General features: G+C 56.3%; 5 protein-coding genes across 5 annotated transcripts; 2 read left to right on the forward strand and 3 right to left on the reverse strand.

Moving 5' to 3' along the window:
• Positions 1 to 596: 596 nt before the first annotated feature.
• Positions 597 to 2,231, forward strand: B0I36DRAFT_251829 (uncharacterized protein; the record flags this gene model as incomplete). Its single annotated transcript, XM_046150644.1, has 3 exons — positions 597 to 1,546; positions 1,592 to 1,931; positions 2,043 to 2,231. 3 exons carry the CDS (start codon positions 597 to 599, stop codon positions 2,229 to 2,231), a joined length of 1,479 nt encoding a protein of 492 aa, XP_046007294.1.
• A 793-nt stretch (positions 2,232 to 3,024) lies between these two features.
• Positions 3,025 to 6,178, reverse strand: B0I36DRAFT_251740 (DDHD domain-containing protein; the record flags this gene model as incomplete). Its single annotated transcript, XM_046150636.1, has 3 exons — positions 3,025 to 4,897; positions 4,962 to 5,457; positions 5,518 to 6,178. 3 exons carry the CDS (start codon positions 6,176 to 6,178, stop codon positions 3,025 to 3,027), a joined length of 3,030 nt encoding a protein of 1,009 aa, XP_046007295.1.
• Positions 6,179 to 6,183: 5 nt separating this feature from the next.
• Positions 6,184 to 6,962, reverse strand: B0I36DRAFT_28896 (uncharacterized protein). Its single transcript, XM_046151661.1, has one exon. It carries the CDS (start codon positions 6,928 to 6,930, stop codon positions 6,385 to 6,387), a length of 546 nt encoding a protein of 181 aa, XP_046007296.1. The 5' UTR covers positions 6,931 to 6,962; the 3' UTR covers positions 6,184 to 6,384.
• A 3,367-nt stretch (positions 6,963 to 10,329) lies between these two features.
• B0I36DRAFT_28973 (dual specificity phosphatase) lies at positions 10,330 to 12,688 on the forward strand. The gene is made up of 2 exons (XM_046151685.1): positions 10,330 to 12,217; positions 12,306 to 12,688. The coding sequence occupies exons 1-2, from the start codon at positions 10,423 to 10,425 to the stop codon at positions 12,620 to 12,622; spliced, it is 2,112 nt and encodes a 703-aa protein (XP_046007297.1). The 5' UTR covers positions 10,330 to 10,422; the 3' UTR covers positions 12,623 to 12,688.
• Positions 12,689 to 13,108: 420 nt separating this feature from the next.
• Positions 13,109 to 14,941, reverse strand: B0I36DRAFT_393370 (WD40-repeat-containing domain protein; the record flags this gene model as incomplete). Its single annotated transcript, XM_046161463.1, has 2 exons — positions 13,109 to 14,818; positions 14,881 to 14,941. The coding sequence occupies 2 exons, from the start codon at positions 14,939 to 14,941 to the stop codon at positions 13,557 to 13,559; spliced, it is 1,323 nt and encodes a 440-aa protein (XP_046007298.1). The 3' UTR covers positions 13,109 to 13,556.
• Between the last annotated feature and the right edge of the window lie 326 nt (positions 14,942 to 15,267).

The raw sequence follows: 15,267 nt of genomic DNA on the forward strand, positions 1-15,267 counted from the left end.
TCCACCTCCGGCCTCGGCTGGTGGGTCCGCGGCGGCAGCCCCCCGGACCGCGGAGATGCTGCACTCACTGCAGGTTGTGTCCTTTGTCGTTTTGACGCATGCGCCGCTTGGCCTCGATTCGACTATTATGCTCTGGCTGCCATCCAAGCCGGGACTGCCGGGAAGGCTAAGTCAGCCGGGCCGGCCACGGGTCGAGCCGCAACGCCAACCACAGGACGCAGCCAAGTGCGTTTCACGACGACGAGCGATGAGTAAGCACGACATTTAGATCGTACGATGGTCACGCTGTGCACGTCCTGTCAACGTTGCTGGTTCTCCGCTGGGCCCTACAAGGTCCACCGCGGTGGTCCCGGAGATGCTCGACTTGAAGGTCCATCAATCATGTAAAATGTCACTCAATGTCGCCCGTCTTGGGTAGGTCGTGGCTGTCGATAGGTGATGTGGGCGGTGGGTGGTGCGCCCGCCGTGGGATGGCCAGAGTATAAAGGAGACTCCCCGTATCCTGGCTGGCAAGTGCGAGTCTTCTTGTTAGAGCAGCATCACCATCGACAACATTGACAGAACACCACAACCAACTGACGGCTACACATCGCATCATGGCGGTCGAGTCGATACCCAAGCCCTCCATGACACCCGAGCAGGTCGCCATTGTCAAGTCGACGGCGCCCATCCTCAAGGAGCACGGCGTCGCCATCACGACACACTTCTACGCCGCGATGCTCGCCGCCCACCCGTCACTGCACAACATCTTCAACCGCGCCAACCAGGCCACCGGCGACCAGCCCCGCGCCCTCGCAAGCCTCGTCTTCGCCTTTGCCGCCCACGCTGACGACCTGCCCGCCCTCGAGCCCGCCATCCGCCGCGTCGTCCACAGGCACGTCTCCCTCCAGGTCCAGCCCGCCCACTACCCCATTGTCGGCGAGTTCCTCATCGCCGCCGTGGCACACATCCTCGGGCCCGACACCGTCACCCCGGCCGTGGCCGACGCCTGGACTGCCGCGTATGCCGTGCTCGCAGACATCTTTGTCAGCGCCGAGGCGGACATGTACCGCGACAACCAGGACCGCGTCGACCCCGTGACCGCTCACAAGATCTGGCCCACCCCGGCCGGGCATGATGGCTGGCGGCCGTTTGTGATCCAGCGCCGTGTCAACGAGTCTCCAGACGGCAGGATCGTCAGCTTTTATCTCGTCCCCCAAGATGCCCTTCCTTCTTCGTCCGATGAGGGGCTTGGTCCAAAACAGCACCAGCCCCTCCCGACCTTCCTGCCGGGGCAGTACATCAGCATCCGCGTCCCCGTCCCCGAGCATGGCGGCGGAAAGATACTGCAGCCGCGGCAGTACTCGCTCAGCGATGCCCCCGGAAAGGACTACTACCGCATCACGGTCAAGCGCGATGTAGAGCAGCACGTCGTCGCAGAATCTCAGCAGGGGCATCATCCCCAGGTCCGTCCTGCCGGCCTGGTGTCGAATATCCTGCACGACAACTACAAAGAGGGCGATATTGTCGAGGTCACATATCCCATGGGCGAATTCTATCCCCCCTCGTTGTCCTGCCCCGCACCTCTCGCAGCAGAGGACAAGGATAAGAGCAAAAACGACGAGGATGTGCTGCCAAATGGGGCAGAGAAGCCAATGGTCCTCATCTCCGCGGGCGTCGGCATTACGCCCGTGATGTCGATCCTCAACACCGTCTTGGCCGCCGCCAACGGCAGCAGCAGCGAGGGCGGCGGCGCCAAGCGGCCGTCGTCAAGAAGAAGCAGAAGCAGCAGAAAGGCGCCGATAACCTGGATCCACGGCTCGCACAGCACCACGGCGCGGGCGTTCCACGAGCACGTCGCAGAGGTCGTCTCGGCCCATCCGGGGGTCGTCAGTGCGCATCTGTTCCTCACTGTGCCCCCGGGTGACAGCAGCAACACCGAGAACGGTGTCGTCATCCCAGACATGACGAGCACGGCTCACCAGCAGCAGCAGCAGGGGAACCAGCACAGCACGCAGACTTGTACGCACACCGGCCACATCGACCTCTCCATTTTGCCCCAGCAGGGCCGAGAAGGAGAGGGACAAGGACACGAGAGACAAAAAGGCGGGCTGTTCCTGGACGACCCCACGGCAGAGTACTTTGTCTGCGGCCCGCGCGGGTTCATGGACGCGGTGCGGGACTACCTCGTCGAGAAGAACGGGGTTGACGAGGCGAGGGTGTTTCGAGAGGTCTTTGGTACTGGCAGCTGAGGGGGGTTTTCCTTACTTTACGCTCTCTTTGGCTCGGTGTCTTGCTTCTCTCTGAGTTGCTCTTCTTCTTCATGGGATATACGAGCAGGGCTGGGTGAGGCGGACAGTAACGTTTAGACACTTTCGCAAAGACACGCGTCCATTTCTTTTCCTTTTCAACCCACGGCTGGCTTATTTTCTTACAAAGCGTGAGTTGCTCTGTCATATATACATACACATATAGCTACCGTCATAACAGATTTGAGAACAGATTCGAGATATTGAAACGAAATCAGTAGGGTCCCATGACAAAAACTCCAAATTTCAGCATCAGGGAAGTGGTATGCCTGGCTCGTGGGCATGACCTTTGGTGGATAGACAGCCTTCCCTTGCGCCTTGCACGGTGACGCACACTGACTGCACCATTCCTGTGTGTACATTGACCAGCATTCTTTACACTTCCATCACTCGATGGCCAAGAGAAGCCGCCAGTCCTACCCAAACACCAAAATTGAAGCGAGTACAAATGACAGGCCAAAGACCCGGAGCAGAAGCAGAAGCAGAAGCAGAAGCAGAAGCAGAAATGCAATGGTATTATACGCTAAAGTCATGTCTAACATGCAGATGTATGTGGCCCAGTCTTCTGTCACCACTCTATCCGTGAGTCCCAAAGTAAAAACCTCGATCGCAAACACCCCAAGAAGAAGAAGAAGAAGAAGAAATAGTTGGTGACATCCTCCGCTCGCTCAAATCTCAAGGGAAAATGCATCACACGGCAGCCCAGACACGTTCAACCCGGGGCAGCCCATATCATTCATAGCACCCTCTTCGCGTTCTTGACCGCCCGCATCGCCGGCAGCGTATGTTTCCTCCCCGGCTTGCGCCCAATCTCCATGCACAGCATCCGGATCAGGTCCGTGTTGTACCAGTAGCTCGAGTGCGCCGACAGCATGTTCAGATATTGAATCTCCAGAGGGCCGCCGCTGGATCGGAGAAAGTAGTCAATCTGCCCGTTGTCGTTGAGCAGGTACGCCTTCTGCTCGGCCATCTCCTCGCGCGTGAAATCGTGCACCTCGAGCTCGAGCTGTGAGGGGAGGCGCAGCGGAGGCGGGCGCTGGTCCTCGTCGGCTGCAGGATTTGTCGTGGTGCCTTTTGAGGCAGAGGACATCCCTGGGACCATGCTCCACATGGCATTACCTACAGACTGGAAGAAGCCGGTCGTGGCGCTGGGGACGTATGCGGTCTTGAGACTGGCTGCGTACACAGGATCGACGGTCCCGTTGAGTAGGTAAGCCACGGCGTCCTCCCTAGCCAAGACGTTGTAGATATTGTCGACGGCGATGCAGCCAAAAGCGCCGGCCTCGCCCACAATCTCGTCTGACTGTACATCAGCAGGGTCGACGCCTGGCTTCCTCCGGTTCCTCCTCGGCATCAGCGCGCCACGCTCAAGAAGCAAGAAGAACGCGCTGGGGCTGCCTATAAAGAAGAGATTCTTTGTGTCAAACTCAAAGTGGTTCACTTCTGCAGGCTTTTCGAGGTCTAGCATCGCGACTGAGGTGGGTTGTCTCGACAATACCTCCAGAGTCATGACACTGCCCAGCGAATGCGCAATAATGTGTACGCGACCGTTCCTGGCGAAGCCAGGGTTGTTGCGACACCACAGTCGATAAACCCTGTTCGCCTCGTTCACGAGCGCGGCGACCATCTTCGGCTTATGGTGCGACATATAGAAGGGGATGTCAAACATGACATCTGAGATCATGCTGCGCACAGCCGGGATCGTTTTGGGCTCGATATCCTTAAGGCCAAAGCTCTCTGGCGCGTACTCATCCTTGTCCTCTGCCGTCATGGGGCCCCCGTCTTCAAACGACAAGTTCTGTCGCCAGTTGACTGGGAGCACCATGATACCATTCTGCCCGTCACGCAGCACACTCTTGATCTCCTCGTTGCCTAGCTCGATGTTGATAGCCCGGCGGAAGGCATTGATCGCATGTGTGAAATGGTACGTTTCGACTCTCTCTGCCAATTTCTGCCCAATTCCGTGGGCGACGAGAACCAAATCCGTCACTTGACCTCGTTCATCTGCAGCTCGGCAGGCCAGACAGCCCTCTTGTCTTGTCTCCCGGAGGGACTGGCTGAGCGAGAAGACGCTAGGAGCTGTGCTTGTCTGTTGCTTTGGCTTCTTCTGGTGCTTCTTTGCCCAGACCTCGGCATCGAAGCCCCGCACAACGGCGACTCCAACGCTAAACCCTTTCATGATCTTTGCAACTGGTCGTCTTCCATAGTATGCTGAAGGCTTCAGGCTTGGCTTCAAGAGGTATGCGGTAGTCTCGTCCTTGTAGATGACATGATACTGGTCAAACTTGCGCGGAGTCGACGTCGTTGCTGCCGAGTCTTCATGCGCGTTCTCAAGCCGGGTGCCTTCAGCGGCTGCCTCTCCTCGGAAACAACGTGCAGCACAGAAAGGGTCATGCGAGATTGCAGCTTCAGGAATCTTGGCGGGCTGCTTGCTGGTCGCCTTTGGCGTGGGTGGCCACAGCGGGTGTGACACTTTCTCTTCGCCAGCTGGGCCAACATCAATCGCCGAGCGAAGCTCATCCTGCCACGTCTGGGCGTGTGGCTTCAGCTCCCGGTATCCTGCCTCGAGCTGATTCGCAACAGCAGTATCGACTGGCCGCATATCCTCCCTAATTGATGTTAGCGAGTGGTTTCGAGCACTGGCCAGCCACAGCAGTTCGGAATGACACTTACTTATAGAACCACGTCGCCCTCAGAACGGCCGAAATATCATTGACGGGTGACCAATAGATTGGCTTCATCTGCAGAGCTGGCAGCGAGACCTCATGCAACCTAGACACTCCCACCGGCACGCTCGCTGTTGGGCTGTGCGTCTTCTGCTCAGCTATCGTTGATGAAGCACGCAATTTGCGAGATGCTTCCCGCGACGTCTTTCGTTTTTGTGCAGTATTGCTCCGCATACGACCTCTCCGAGCTTGTTCATCGTTCTGCTTATCCGAGAAAATTGCGCCAGTCGCTTTTGGCAACGAGGATGCCGGCGAGAAGTTGGTTGACTCCGGCGTCCCCACGCGGACAAAGGGCATGCCCGTCAGGCCATCGTCCGCGGCGGAGGTCCTGGCGAGCGACGAAGGTGGGACGCTGGTGTCTATTGGTGCTACCTGAGCCACTGGAAATGGCTGTGGAAGCGATCGGGACTCCCTCCTGCTCGATGGACGGCTGCTAGATCTTCCTTCTGCGGCATTAGACTTCACGTTGACGGCCCCGACCAGCCTCACAGAGGCTGCCACACTGGAGTCTCTGCGCTGGTCCGGGTCAAGCAGACTCTCCCCAAGTTTCTTGATCTCGCTCATCACCCTCTGAGCAACCCTGTCCCGGTCGAGCTCGGGCTGTCGCCTTCTAGCCAGCGCACAGAAAGAGGTACGCAGCGCTATGCCCACATCGACAACAAGCTCCGCACAGCAACGACCCTCGGAGTCGTCCTGGTCCACTTGGGTATCAAAGCCAGCCTCCATGAACTCTTGTGGCGCTCGCTCCGTGGCGTGGATTTCGACATGCTTCCGAGCAAGTTCATGAATTATGACCTCCAATCTCTTACTGTTGGTCTTTGCCAGCGAGGGGCTCGGGCTCCGATCCCGCCGGGCAAACGCGTGATTCCGTCGAAACTCGTCCGTTGACAGGCTGAGCCACGCCTTTTCCAGCTCATTATTGTCGCCTTCCGAAAATGGCTGAGTGATGCCTTTGGCGGCGTTGGCATCAGTGCTCGCGGCGATTGTGGACGTCGAGAGGGGATCGTCGATGGGGACCACAGAGGTGTAGAAGAACTGCGCCTTCACAGGTGGTATGTCTTCGAGTTCGGCAGCGGTGAAGGGGTTCTTTAACGGTGCCAGGCGACAACCAGAGTCGTAGGTGTGCGCTTTGGGCGCATTTCCAGTGGCCCTCGATGGCGCCATTTCGAAGGGCTATGGATTGCGAGACGACCGCGGCAGGAAGGGATAAACAGAGGGCCACGTTGGAAGTGTTGGGACGTCCACGGTGTAGTGAGATTTGGCGCGAAAGCGTTTCGTTCAGGCTGATGCCGGTCACACAGACATGTCTGCAGTCCAGCAGTAGCCTCGCTTGGCCAGATTTCGCGAACCAGAAGTTTGTGTTTGGATCGTCAGGTAGGACGAAAACGGTGTGGAGTCGCGTCGGGCGCAGATTTGGAAGTCTGAATCGGTCTGATGGTTCGGTCCGAGCTGGCCTCCAGTGTGCTCTTCGGCGGAAAGGGGCGGCTCTTATTTCTTTTTTTTCCCTGGTGCCTTGGTCGTGGCGTCTGTGTCCCGGTCGCGCGAAAAGTGTTGTTTTGTCGTGGCTGAGAGGAATTTCTGTGCTTGAAGCGAGCCCAGGCAGACGTTCGTGCACATACGTCAGCGAGGCTAGCTAGCTCCGGGCCACCCCAGTGCGTCACTGTCCGAGGCACGAGCCCCAAAGCCTGACATTTGACAGGGCAGACCCGCCGCGCATATCTCCAACCCGTTATCAACACCCCCTGCTTAGCTCCTGCTGAGCAGTGGGGAGTGAGCATCGAATAGCTTCGCAAGGCCAAATCGAATTCCCATACCTCTGGGTCTGAACAAAGAAGCGCCCGTGTTTGGCCATGTGCTCGTAGTCTTGGCAGCAAGGACAAAGGACTCGCTCCATCCAGTCGTCTCTTTGCAGACATGATATCCGCTGTGCCCGGTTCAGAGATGCAAATAATTGGTTCTACAAATTTGACTCGGGAGCACGCGAGTGGAGAAAAGAAATCCTTGTCCACATAGTGCCACAGCAGATTAACCATTCTCTATTCATCGCATGTCGGTGAACAAGTGGAACGCGTGTTCATCGTCGATTTCAACCACAAGCATGAACTGTTGATCCTCGGATAGTTGATGCGATACACTCCATGTAGCTGCTTTCCTAGAACTATAGCTGATGGCGATCAGCGGCCGCATTGAGGTGAAAGGGTGGCTACCTCTGCTGTTTTCTTCATTGCCTGCAATCGAGGCCGGCAGTCTCCCGTATGGAAGTATACAGTGACAGATAGTGCCAATGGTCTCGAGGAAGCAGGTAGGACATTGTGCTGCAAAACACCCACAGAGAGAAACCGTTCTAATCGAGCACCTGCTGTATGACCACCTCAGCAAAATAGCGATACCTACAGCTGGCGGATGCTGAAGGCTGTTCTATGCCATCCAAGCAATATCTCCATACGTAAGGTACTCACTCACTTGACCAGTGGTCACGATATCCAAATACTGAGGACTGTCTTATCGGCACCAATGAGCATGGAACAGTGTCACGGGCAAGTCCCCAATAGTTTGATTGCGAGATACTTACACGGCTATTGCTTATCACTGACGTGGAGATTAAGCTATGGTGGGTTTCAGACAAGCGCGCGGCCCCTCCCTCGGTGGCTATTCATTGTCATGTGGGTTTCAGAAGCTGGTCCACAGCCTGAGACAGCAGCATTTCTGGGCCAACAGCCACCCGTGTCTAGAAAGCGCTGTTGGGTGGTGGAGTAATTCATGCCACAGCATCCATTCGAGCTTACGGGTATTGGGAAGTAAGCGACATTCATCGGTTGCAGGCAAACGATAGAGGCCAAGAGAAATAGCAGATTTCAATCCCAATCATCCACCAGTCGGGATGATCATCGGAAAGCTTGTCCACGCCGGAGCGAGATGTTGGCGCGGCGATGGTATGCTGCAGATCGGAGCAGGTCGTGATGCTCTTTTTAGCAACACAGAGGCAGGATGCCCAGATTTTCATCCTTCACGGTTCCAAGTCTGGTGGTTGGCTCATTCACTGCGTCTGAGATGGAGGGTTAGGGGTTGTGGTCTCTGGAACTTCCCGTTAAAATGTCCGCAGCATGGCGAGCGAACAAGTGCAGCAGCAGTTCTCGACTGAGGTTGCGCAATCGGCGCCCCCACAGGCGGGAACGGGCACGCGACAGCACGCCAGCATTAGACAGTGATCGCCAGGCTCTATTTTCCGTGTGTGTCCCACTCACCTCAAGAGCCACTTGCCCAAGCCTGTGCTCTGACATCCGACTGCTTCCCTTTCCTGTTATTCAGAGACTGGGCCCGCGGGGCCACATCCACATCAACGCATCAATTGCTCGCTATGCTTAAGACCATCCTCAAGCATGTCTTGGTGTCAATGCCGTGCTCATCGTGCTTTGAGGCGCAACAATGCCGGGGGCAACCATGCCCGTGCGTCGCAGGAGATTGACGTCGAACTGCCGGCCAGCGAAGCCAGACATGACCAGTGCCTCTCTATCTAAAGTTGAGTTTGGCTAACGAAACTCTAGGCCCGGGGCTAAGATGCGGCCACTCATAAGGCACGAGCAAAATAAGTCTGGCCTCCCACGATGGCGTTCTGAGCTTGCGCCAGCTCTCAAGGGACTGTGACTCCGGCGCGCCAACAAAAATCCAGGGGCCCTGCTGGCAGTCCGGTAAAGATGCAGCTGGGATGCGGCACTGATCCAATGAAGAGTTTGGGGGACTGCAGTAAGAGGCATCCCTGCCTGTGCAGATTGTGTGGTGGAGTGGCGACACAATGATTGGCGGGACCCTCCATCATGATGCGCCTTGACCAACCCCGGTCGTGACTGTGCTCCAATCACTCGGGCGCTGCTGGCATGGTGGCTGCTTGCCTCAATGATCCTGGAACACTCAATGCCCCGACAGTCTACTGCGTATGGGGTTCCAGTGTGATAGTTCACAACTTTGACGCTACCTGCCTGCATGGTGGTGTCAACGACCAACGGTTTTGAAAGTGTAGCCATCTCGCGCAGCCAGTATTCTGTGCTGTCCAGAGTAGAGACTGTGAGGCTCGAACTCGCAGCTTCGACTGACTAGCTGGGCAGACGCACAAAGTACCGGCATATGCTGAGATGTCCAGCCTGGTGAGGATCGTCGATGTGCTCATTCCCCCTGGCATCCAGACGATCAGACTGGCTGGCACTGGCCATGCTGTGACCGCGCGCCTCGTTACAGATCGTCAGAAGACTTGTGCTCTTGCTGAGATTCCCCAAATCATTGATGCTAATCTTGGGACAGCTACATTGAAGGCCGCCGGGCCGAGTCGATCCATGGTCCTGTGTGGATAAGAAGAGGCGCATGAGAATGTTGGACCATTGTTTTGTGCTGTTGCCGTGGGCGGCTGTAGTTGTGTTGTTTGTGAGGAGTGACAGGCAGAGGCCAGGCCCTTGTCTCAGCGCTAGACAAGGGGTGGCATCCCCGCGACCCCGCTAGTGGAGCGGGGGGCAGGCCTCTGCAGCCGCACTGCGCCAGGATCAGCGATAAGGCAGGCGCAACCTCCCAAGCCACCCACGACCGCCACGCTGATTGATATACTCTCCGCTGTAGCCCATCCACCTCGATGCTCTCTCGCTCCTCTCCCCCCCTCTCTCCATCGCATTACTTGCATACGGACGTGTCTTCGTCACTTCCACTTGCACAAGTCCCCTCCCGTCGTACTTTGCCCTCTGGTCTCCTGGGCCGATCTATCACCACGCGAACAGCACAGGCTGCCATCGACCGCCTAAGCGCATACAACGCTCGTAGCAACGAGCGACCCCAGCTACCCCGTTCGTGGAGCCCCGCCTGCACTTTCATGGTCTGCGAGCCCGTCTGCCGGTCTCCAGCAACATCTTGTTCAAACACGTTGGACCAGGGCACACCCATTGCGCTTGCTGCTCTCGTCACCTCCGCCTGACGACCCACGCAAGCTGCAGCCATCATCCCTGTCTCCCTAGATTGCCCCTCTCTGAGCCTGTGCGGCTAGCCAGCTCCGAGTCCACCTAGCGCCCCAGCCAGCAAGCAGCACCCTTAACTTAGCTGCTCCAGGGTGATCTTCCCCGCATCTAACTGACGGGGGTAGTGAGCTGACTTGCCTGCCTCGCTCTCGGTCAACTCCACCTCTTTGCTCCTTCCCCGACCATCTCGACATCACGTCGGTCGCCGGTCTGCCTCTCAGAACTAGCAACTTTCTTCCAAGCCCCGTATCGTTCCTGCGCGGCATCGGCATTTCATCAAATTCAGCCGGTGCACTGTCTGCGCAGCGTCTTCAGCTTTCTTGGTGATTCTCATACGCCCCCAGCGACCTACACGTGGACTCTCAGAGTTCTTACACAAACCAACCCTCAAGCACCAGGCACAGAATTGAGAGCATGGCCACTATTGCTCTGCCTCGTCCAATTGTCCCACATCGATCGTCCTCTGGCTTGCCTGCTCTCACAGCACCCCTTGCTCTCGATACCATCACTCCCCCGTCGCACGCATCCGGTGCCTCCGACAACGGCGCTGTGCCTAACAAGCACATTCCCTTTTGTCCGCCTGGCCCAGTTCCTACTCAGGACCGCAATACCCCCCCGCCTTCACCAGCCCGAGACGATGCGATCGAGCAGCGAGCATCTCTCCTCTTCCCTCCGGACGACTATACTCGCCTGGAGAAGGATTCGCTCGCAATCTTCAGTATAAGCGCCAAAGATCTTGCTGCTGCCATCAACTACACGGCCGCTCAGCCGTTGCCAGACCCTTCTCAGCTTTTCCCATGGCTACATGGCCTGCATCCCAATAATCAAATCCAGCAGGCTTTTTTTGTTGCCCGAAAGAGAGCATTGAGGAGGACGCCAAGCTGCTTTCGTGGTCTCACAATTGTCAAGGCGGACGGTGATCTCTCCACAGCGCGTCTGAAAGGCGCCGTCGCCCCACAGGAACTGCTCAAGCCGGAGGCCGCCGGCGAATTCCTCGACATTGATCCTAGAGACGGGTTCTCCGTGAGGAACTTCCAAATCCAAACCGTCAAGTCCGGGGTGCTCTCGGACATTGTAGTATACGGTGACGATGCAACCAAGGTTAAAAAGATTGGCTGGCAGATTGCTGAGGCTCAGAGCAAATGGCGTCAGAGACACGAGCAACAAGGCAATGAGCTGCCCGTTTACAACACCTTCATCTGCCTCAACTCATTCAAGGAGTTTGAGGAAATGCACCCCGAGATTGTGACCCTCAGCTCAGACGGGCTGTTCACCAACTCAGTGGTTGACTTTTTCCATCAAGAACGCGCTGAGATGTACGAGATGACCAAGGCCAGCGAGATCTCACACAATGTGTGGCTGGGCCCAACGCCGGAAGTAGGCAGTGAGGACGAAAAGGATTTCGACATACTCATTGAGTGCAGTGATCTTGGCAGACTGAACCCAGCACTTTTGCAGACTATTGCAGAAAGTTCTGGGGGCGATTCGAAGCGGATCTATCTGGACTTTCCATCCTCTGGCAGCATTCTTCCGCCCACGTGGTCCCATGCTGAGGCCGATGGGATCTTGGACACTTGCAAGTGGATCTGGCATCTTTCGCATGGCACGCTGCCCGCAAAGTGTGACATGGACGGCGATGGGGATTCCCACATGTCTGACGAATCCGACGGCACAGTTGAAGCGAGCAGACAATACAAGATCCTGCTTCATTGCACGGATGGCTACACCGAATCGACAATGCTTGGAATTGCATACTACAGTTATAGCACGGGGCAAGCTGTCCCGGAGGCCTGGCTAAAGCTGCACACCGAGAAGAAGAGAAACTTCTTCGCCTATCCCACCGACGTCGCCCTGCTCACATCTCTTGCGACACGACTCTTGAGCGAATCTCCGGCATGTGCCAGTAAGAGTCTATCTGAGATTACCACTCTTGTCCAAAATGAGCCTCGGTGGCTCGCCAGCCTCGACGGGTCATTTCCAAGTCGCGTACTTGACTACATGTACTTGGGCAATCTTGGGCATGCCAACAACCCTGATCTCCTCAAGGCAATGGGCATCCGGCAGATCCTCAGCGTCGGCGAGACTACCATGTGGCGGGAAGGCGAATTGGAGAAGTGGGGAGCGGAGAATGTGCAGCTTGTGCAGAATGTGCAAGACAACGGGATAGACCCGCTGACGACCGAGTTCGAGCGGTGTCTCGAGTTCATCGGTAAGTTGCAGACTGCCATTGCCCAACAATAGCTCAACCCATTTACACACGACCCAGTTTATGCATACTGACTGAGAACTTTGTTTAGATCGAGGAAGGCGGAATGGCACGGCCACTCTTGTCCACTGTAGAGTTGGAGTGTCACGCAGTGCTACCATTTGCATTGCTGAGGTCATGCGGGCCATGGACCTCTCCTTTCCGCGCGCTTATTGTTTTGTTCGGGCGCGACGCCTGAACGTCATCATACAGCCTCACCTGAGATTCGCGTACGAGCTTCTCAAATGGGAAGAAAAGCTCCAACGCAGTGCTGAGAAGAAGTCTGAAGGGACAGGCATCAAGAGAGAGCTTGAATGGGCCGATATTGCGCGCGAGATCGCGTTGATGAATCGCCCCTATGCAAGATGATGTCGCCCTCAAGGGCCAGCAATGCTTCTTTTCTTTCTCTCTCGATATCCAGTCCTGGCGAGGAGTGGATCCAAACCACTGAATCACGACAATATATCCGTGTACATCTATAACGAACGGATCTGCGCGGGTCTAGGCGCAGAATCTCTGCGGGCCATGAATACGACTTCGACTTTTCACGACACAACATGATGAATGAGTTTCAATCTCGAATTCACCAGCAAGTCTCTTTTTCTTCAAATCAACTCGGCAGCATTTCAATTCACTTTGCCTGCTTTTTGGGGGATTGTCGCACATGCGCGAGCTTTTAATCTATTTATCTGATGGTTCTGTATATATTCATTCGACACGGGGCTTGCTGGCGTTAGGATCGTATGATACCTGCTTGAAGGGAGACTGGCTCAACTTGCGCCTACACATTGTAATCCAAATCTCAAGTCTCTCGTTGCGCTCTGACACCAGCGTCTCCACACACTTCACAACTAGCGATCTTGGTGACATTATATATTGTGGCCCCTGTCTGGCTGAGTGTTTTGGCGAATGCGATGTTTGAAAAGACAGAATTAAATACGTCGCCACAAAGGTATGTGGTTGTAGGCTACGTCTGTATGAAGGAATATGAGATATGAAAGAAAACGCCTTTCGCTTATGCAATGAACTGTTCCAGCCTCAAGAATGGGAGACAATCGACTTTCCACCAACAAAACCCTCCCATCACCGTACCCCCGTCCCGGTGGGCCGGGTCTTATTTCCAGCTCGCACTGTTTCTTCAAGAAAACACGCCCAGTACTGTGCTTGGCTCAAAACCTGCAGGTCCATCCTATGGCCCATAGCTTGACGCGTCAAGCTTATCATCACCGTCCAGGACCCTGCCCGTTTGTTCATTATCAGTATTGGATGCACCTGCACACACCGTCAGAGGTCAAATGTGGACTTACGAAAACTGCTTCACGAGATATCCCTCGCCTCCTTGCTCCATATCAATGTTGAACACGTAGAAGCCGCCATCACTCGTCACCACCATCACTTGAGGACTGCTGCTGCTCATGGCAACCACACTGCGTAGCTGTTGACCTGTCGCGCCCGAGCCACTCCGAGATGTCGCTGCCGAGCTCTTGGGGATCTTGATGTACGCAAAATCCCTCAAGGGCTCCCACATCTCGGTGACTGTCTGCGGCAAATAGTTGTCAACAACTCCCGCTACACCGCGTCCCATCAATTGCGACGATCTACGCAGCATGCTGCTAAACGACCCGCTCTGCCTCCTATGGCTAGCAGGGCCCGATGGTGGTGGGGTTGTCATGTCAGCAGCTTCGCTGCGGTCAGACTCCTGCGCGCTGCTCGGCGACTCGTTGCCGTCTTCGTAACTTCGGCTTCTTGCCCATCGATCCGGTCGATCTGTCGGGGAGGCGCCATTGTTGCTCAGCGCACGTTGCCTGTTCTGGCCGGGACCGGGCTGCTGCAGCCGAAAGATGTGTACGGTCTCGGAAGCAGAGGAAACACAAAGCAGCGAGCTAGCCATGTTGAACGACATGCTGTAGATGGTGCTGGGATAGGTGCCTCGGCGGAACTGGAAGAGTTTCTGGCCATGGGGCACAGAGAAGACTCGAATGATCGTTCCTGTCTCACTAGCTGTGGCGAGGAGATTGCCTTCGCTATTCAGGGCGATGCACGACAAAGGCGATCGATGAGCCTGTATGACGGTCACAGCTTTGAGCGTGAGAGTGTCGTAGATCAAAACATCCCCGGAAGTAACTGGCGCATAGAGAGAAGTCGGCGGAGCGTGCGAAGGCCTCTTAGAATCTTGCGCATCTTCCCGCGGCTTTGGCAGCGGATAGGCAATGTAGCAGTTTTCCGAAGACGGAGAGAGTGCGCAGATGGCGCTCGGGTTGGGCGAGGTGGCAATGTTGGTAAGAAGGGTCATGTTGGAGATGTCGTAGAGGTAAATCTCGTCCTCGAGCACGACGGCCAGGCGTTTCCGGTTCAGTCGGACGGCGAGGACGGCAGAGGGGAAGGTGAGCTCGCAGATGACGGAGGCACGCTTGGTGTTTTGTATGATGAGGTGTCGAGGAGACAGGATGAGGGCGACGAGCGAGGTGGAGAAGAGCATCTCGATGATTGCAATGTTTCCATCATCGCTGCTGAAGATCTTGGAGAAGGGGTCGGTGTGGTAGATGCGGAATCCTCGCGAGGTACCTTGAGATGGCACGTTAGCTTGCGGAGTCGGCAGGCGATTGTTCGCAGCGCGGCAGACTTACCGACAGCCAGACAGCTGTGGTCCTGGTTGAAGGTGATGAAGTTGAGGGCGGCGCCAGCCATGATGGCGAGGGTTTTTCGAGCGTCCGTGAGGAATATGGGCAGCGGGGCGCTACAAAGCAAGAGGCTGTCCGTAGCGGTCGAGGCGGTGCCGAGTTGTTTACGGGGTGATGGCAGTCGACTGCCTAGCTCTCGAAGCTCTGGGTGGCTATCTGGAGCGGTTTGCGCCGTGTCGGCAAGCTCCGTCAGAACACGGTCGGATGATTGTGCAGCAAGCCTCGAGGCGCCGAGCGTTGGTGATGGCCGCTTCGAGTCTGGATCAGAGATGTGGCCGGAGCGAGTCGCCGCTGTGGTGGTCCGTCGTTGCGAGGATGGACGGCGCACGCAGA

This window comes from Microdochium trichocladiopsis, assembly GCF_020744255.1.
Source record: "Microdochium trichocladiopsis strain MPI-CAGE-CH-0230 chromosome Unknown B0I36scaffold_10, whole genome shotgun sequence".
NCBI classification, from domain to species: domain Eukaryota; kingdom Fungi; phylum Ascomycota; class Sordariomycetes; order Xylariales; family Microdochiaceae; genus Microdochium; species Microdochium trichocladiopsis.

Bases quoted from the DNA above. Each gene is read 5' to 3' on its own strand.
- B0I36DRAFT_28973 (XM_046151685.1), top strand. From the start codon at position 10,423: ATGGCCACTATTGCTCTGCCTCGTCCAATTGTCCCACATCGATCGTCC. The intron at 12,218-12,305 runs GTAAGTTGCAGA...AACTTTGTTTAG, and splicing joins GCGGTGTCTCGAGTTCATCG to ATCGAGGAAGGCGGAATGGC.
- B0I36DRAFT_28896 (XM_046151661.1), bottom strand. From the start codon at position 6,930: ATGTCTGCAAAGAGACGACTGGATGGAGCGAGTCCTTTGTCCTTGCTG.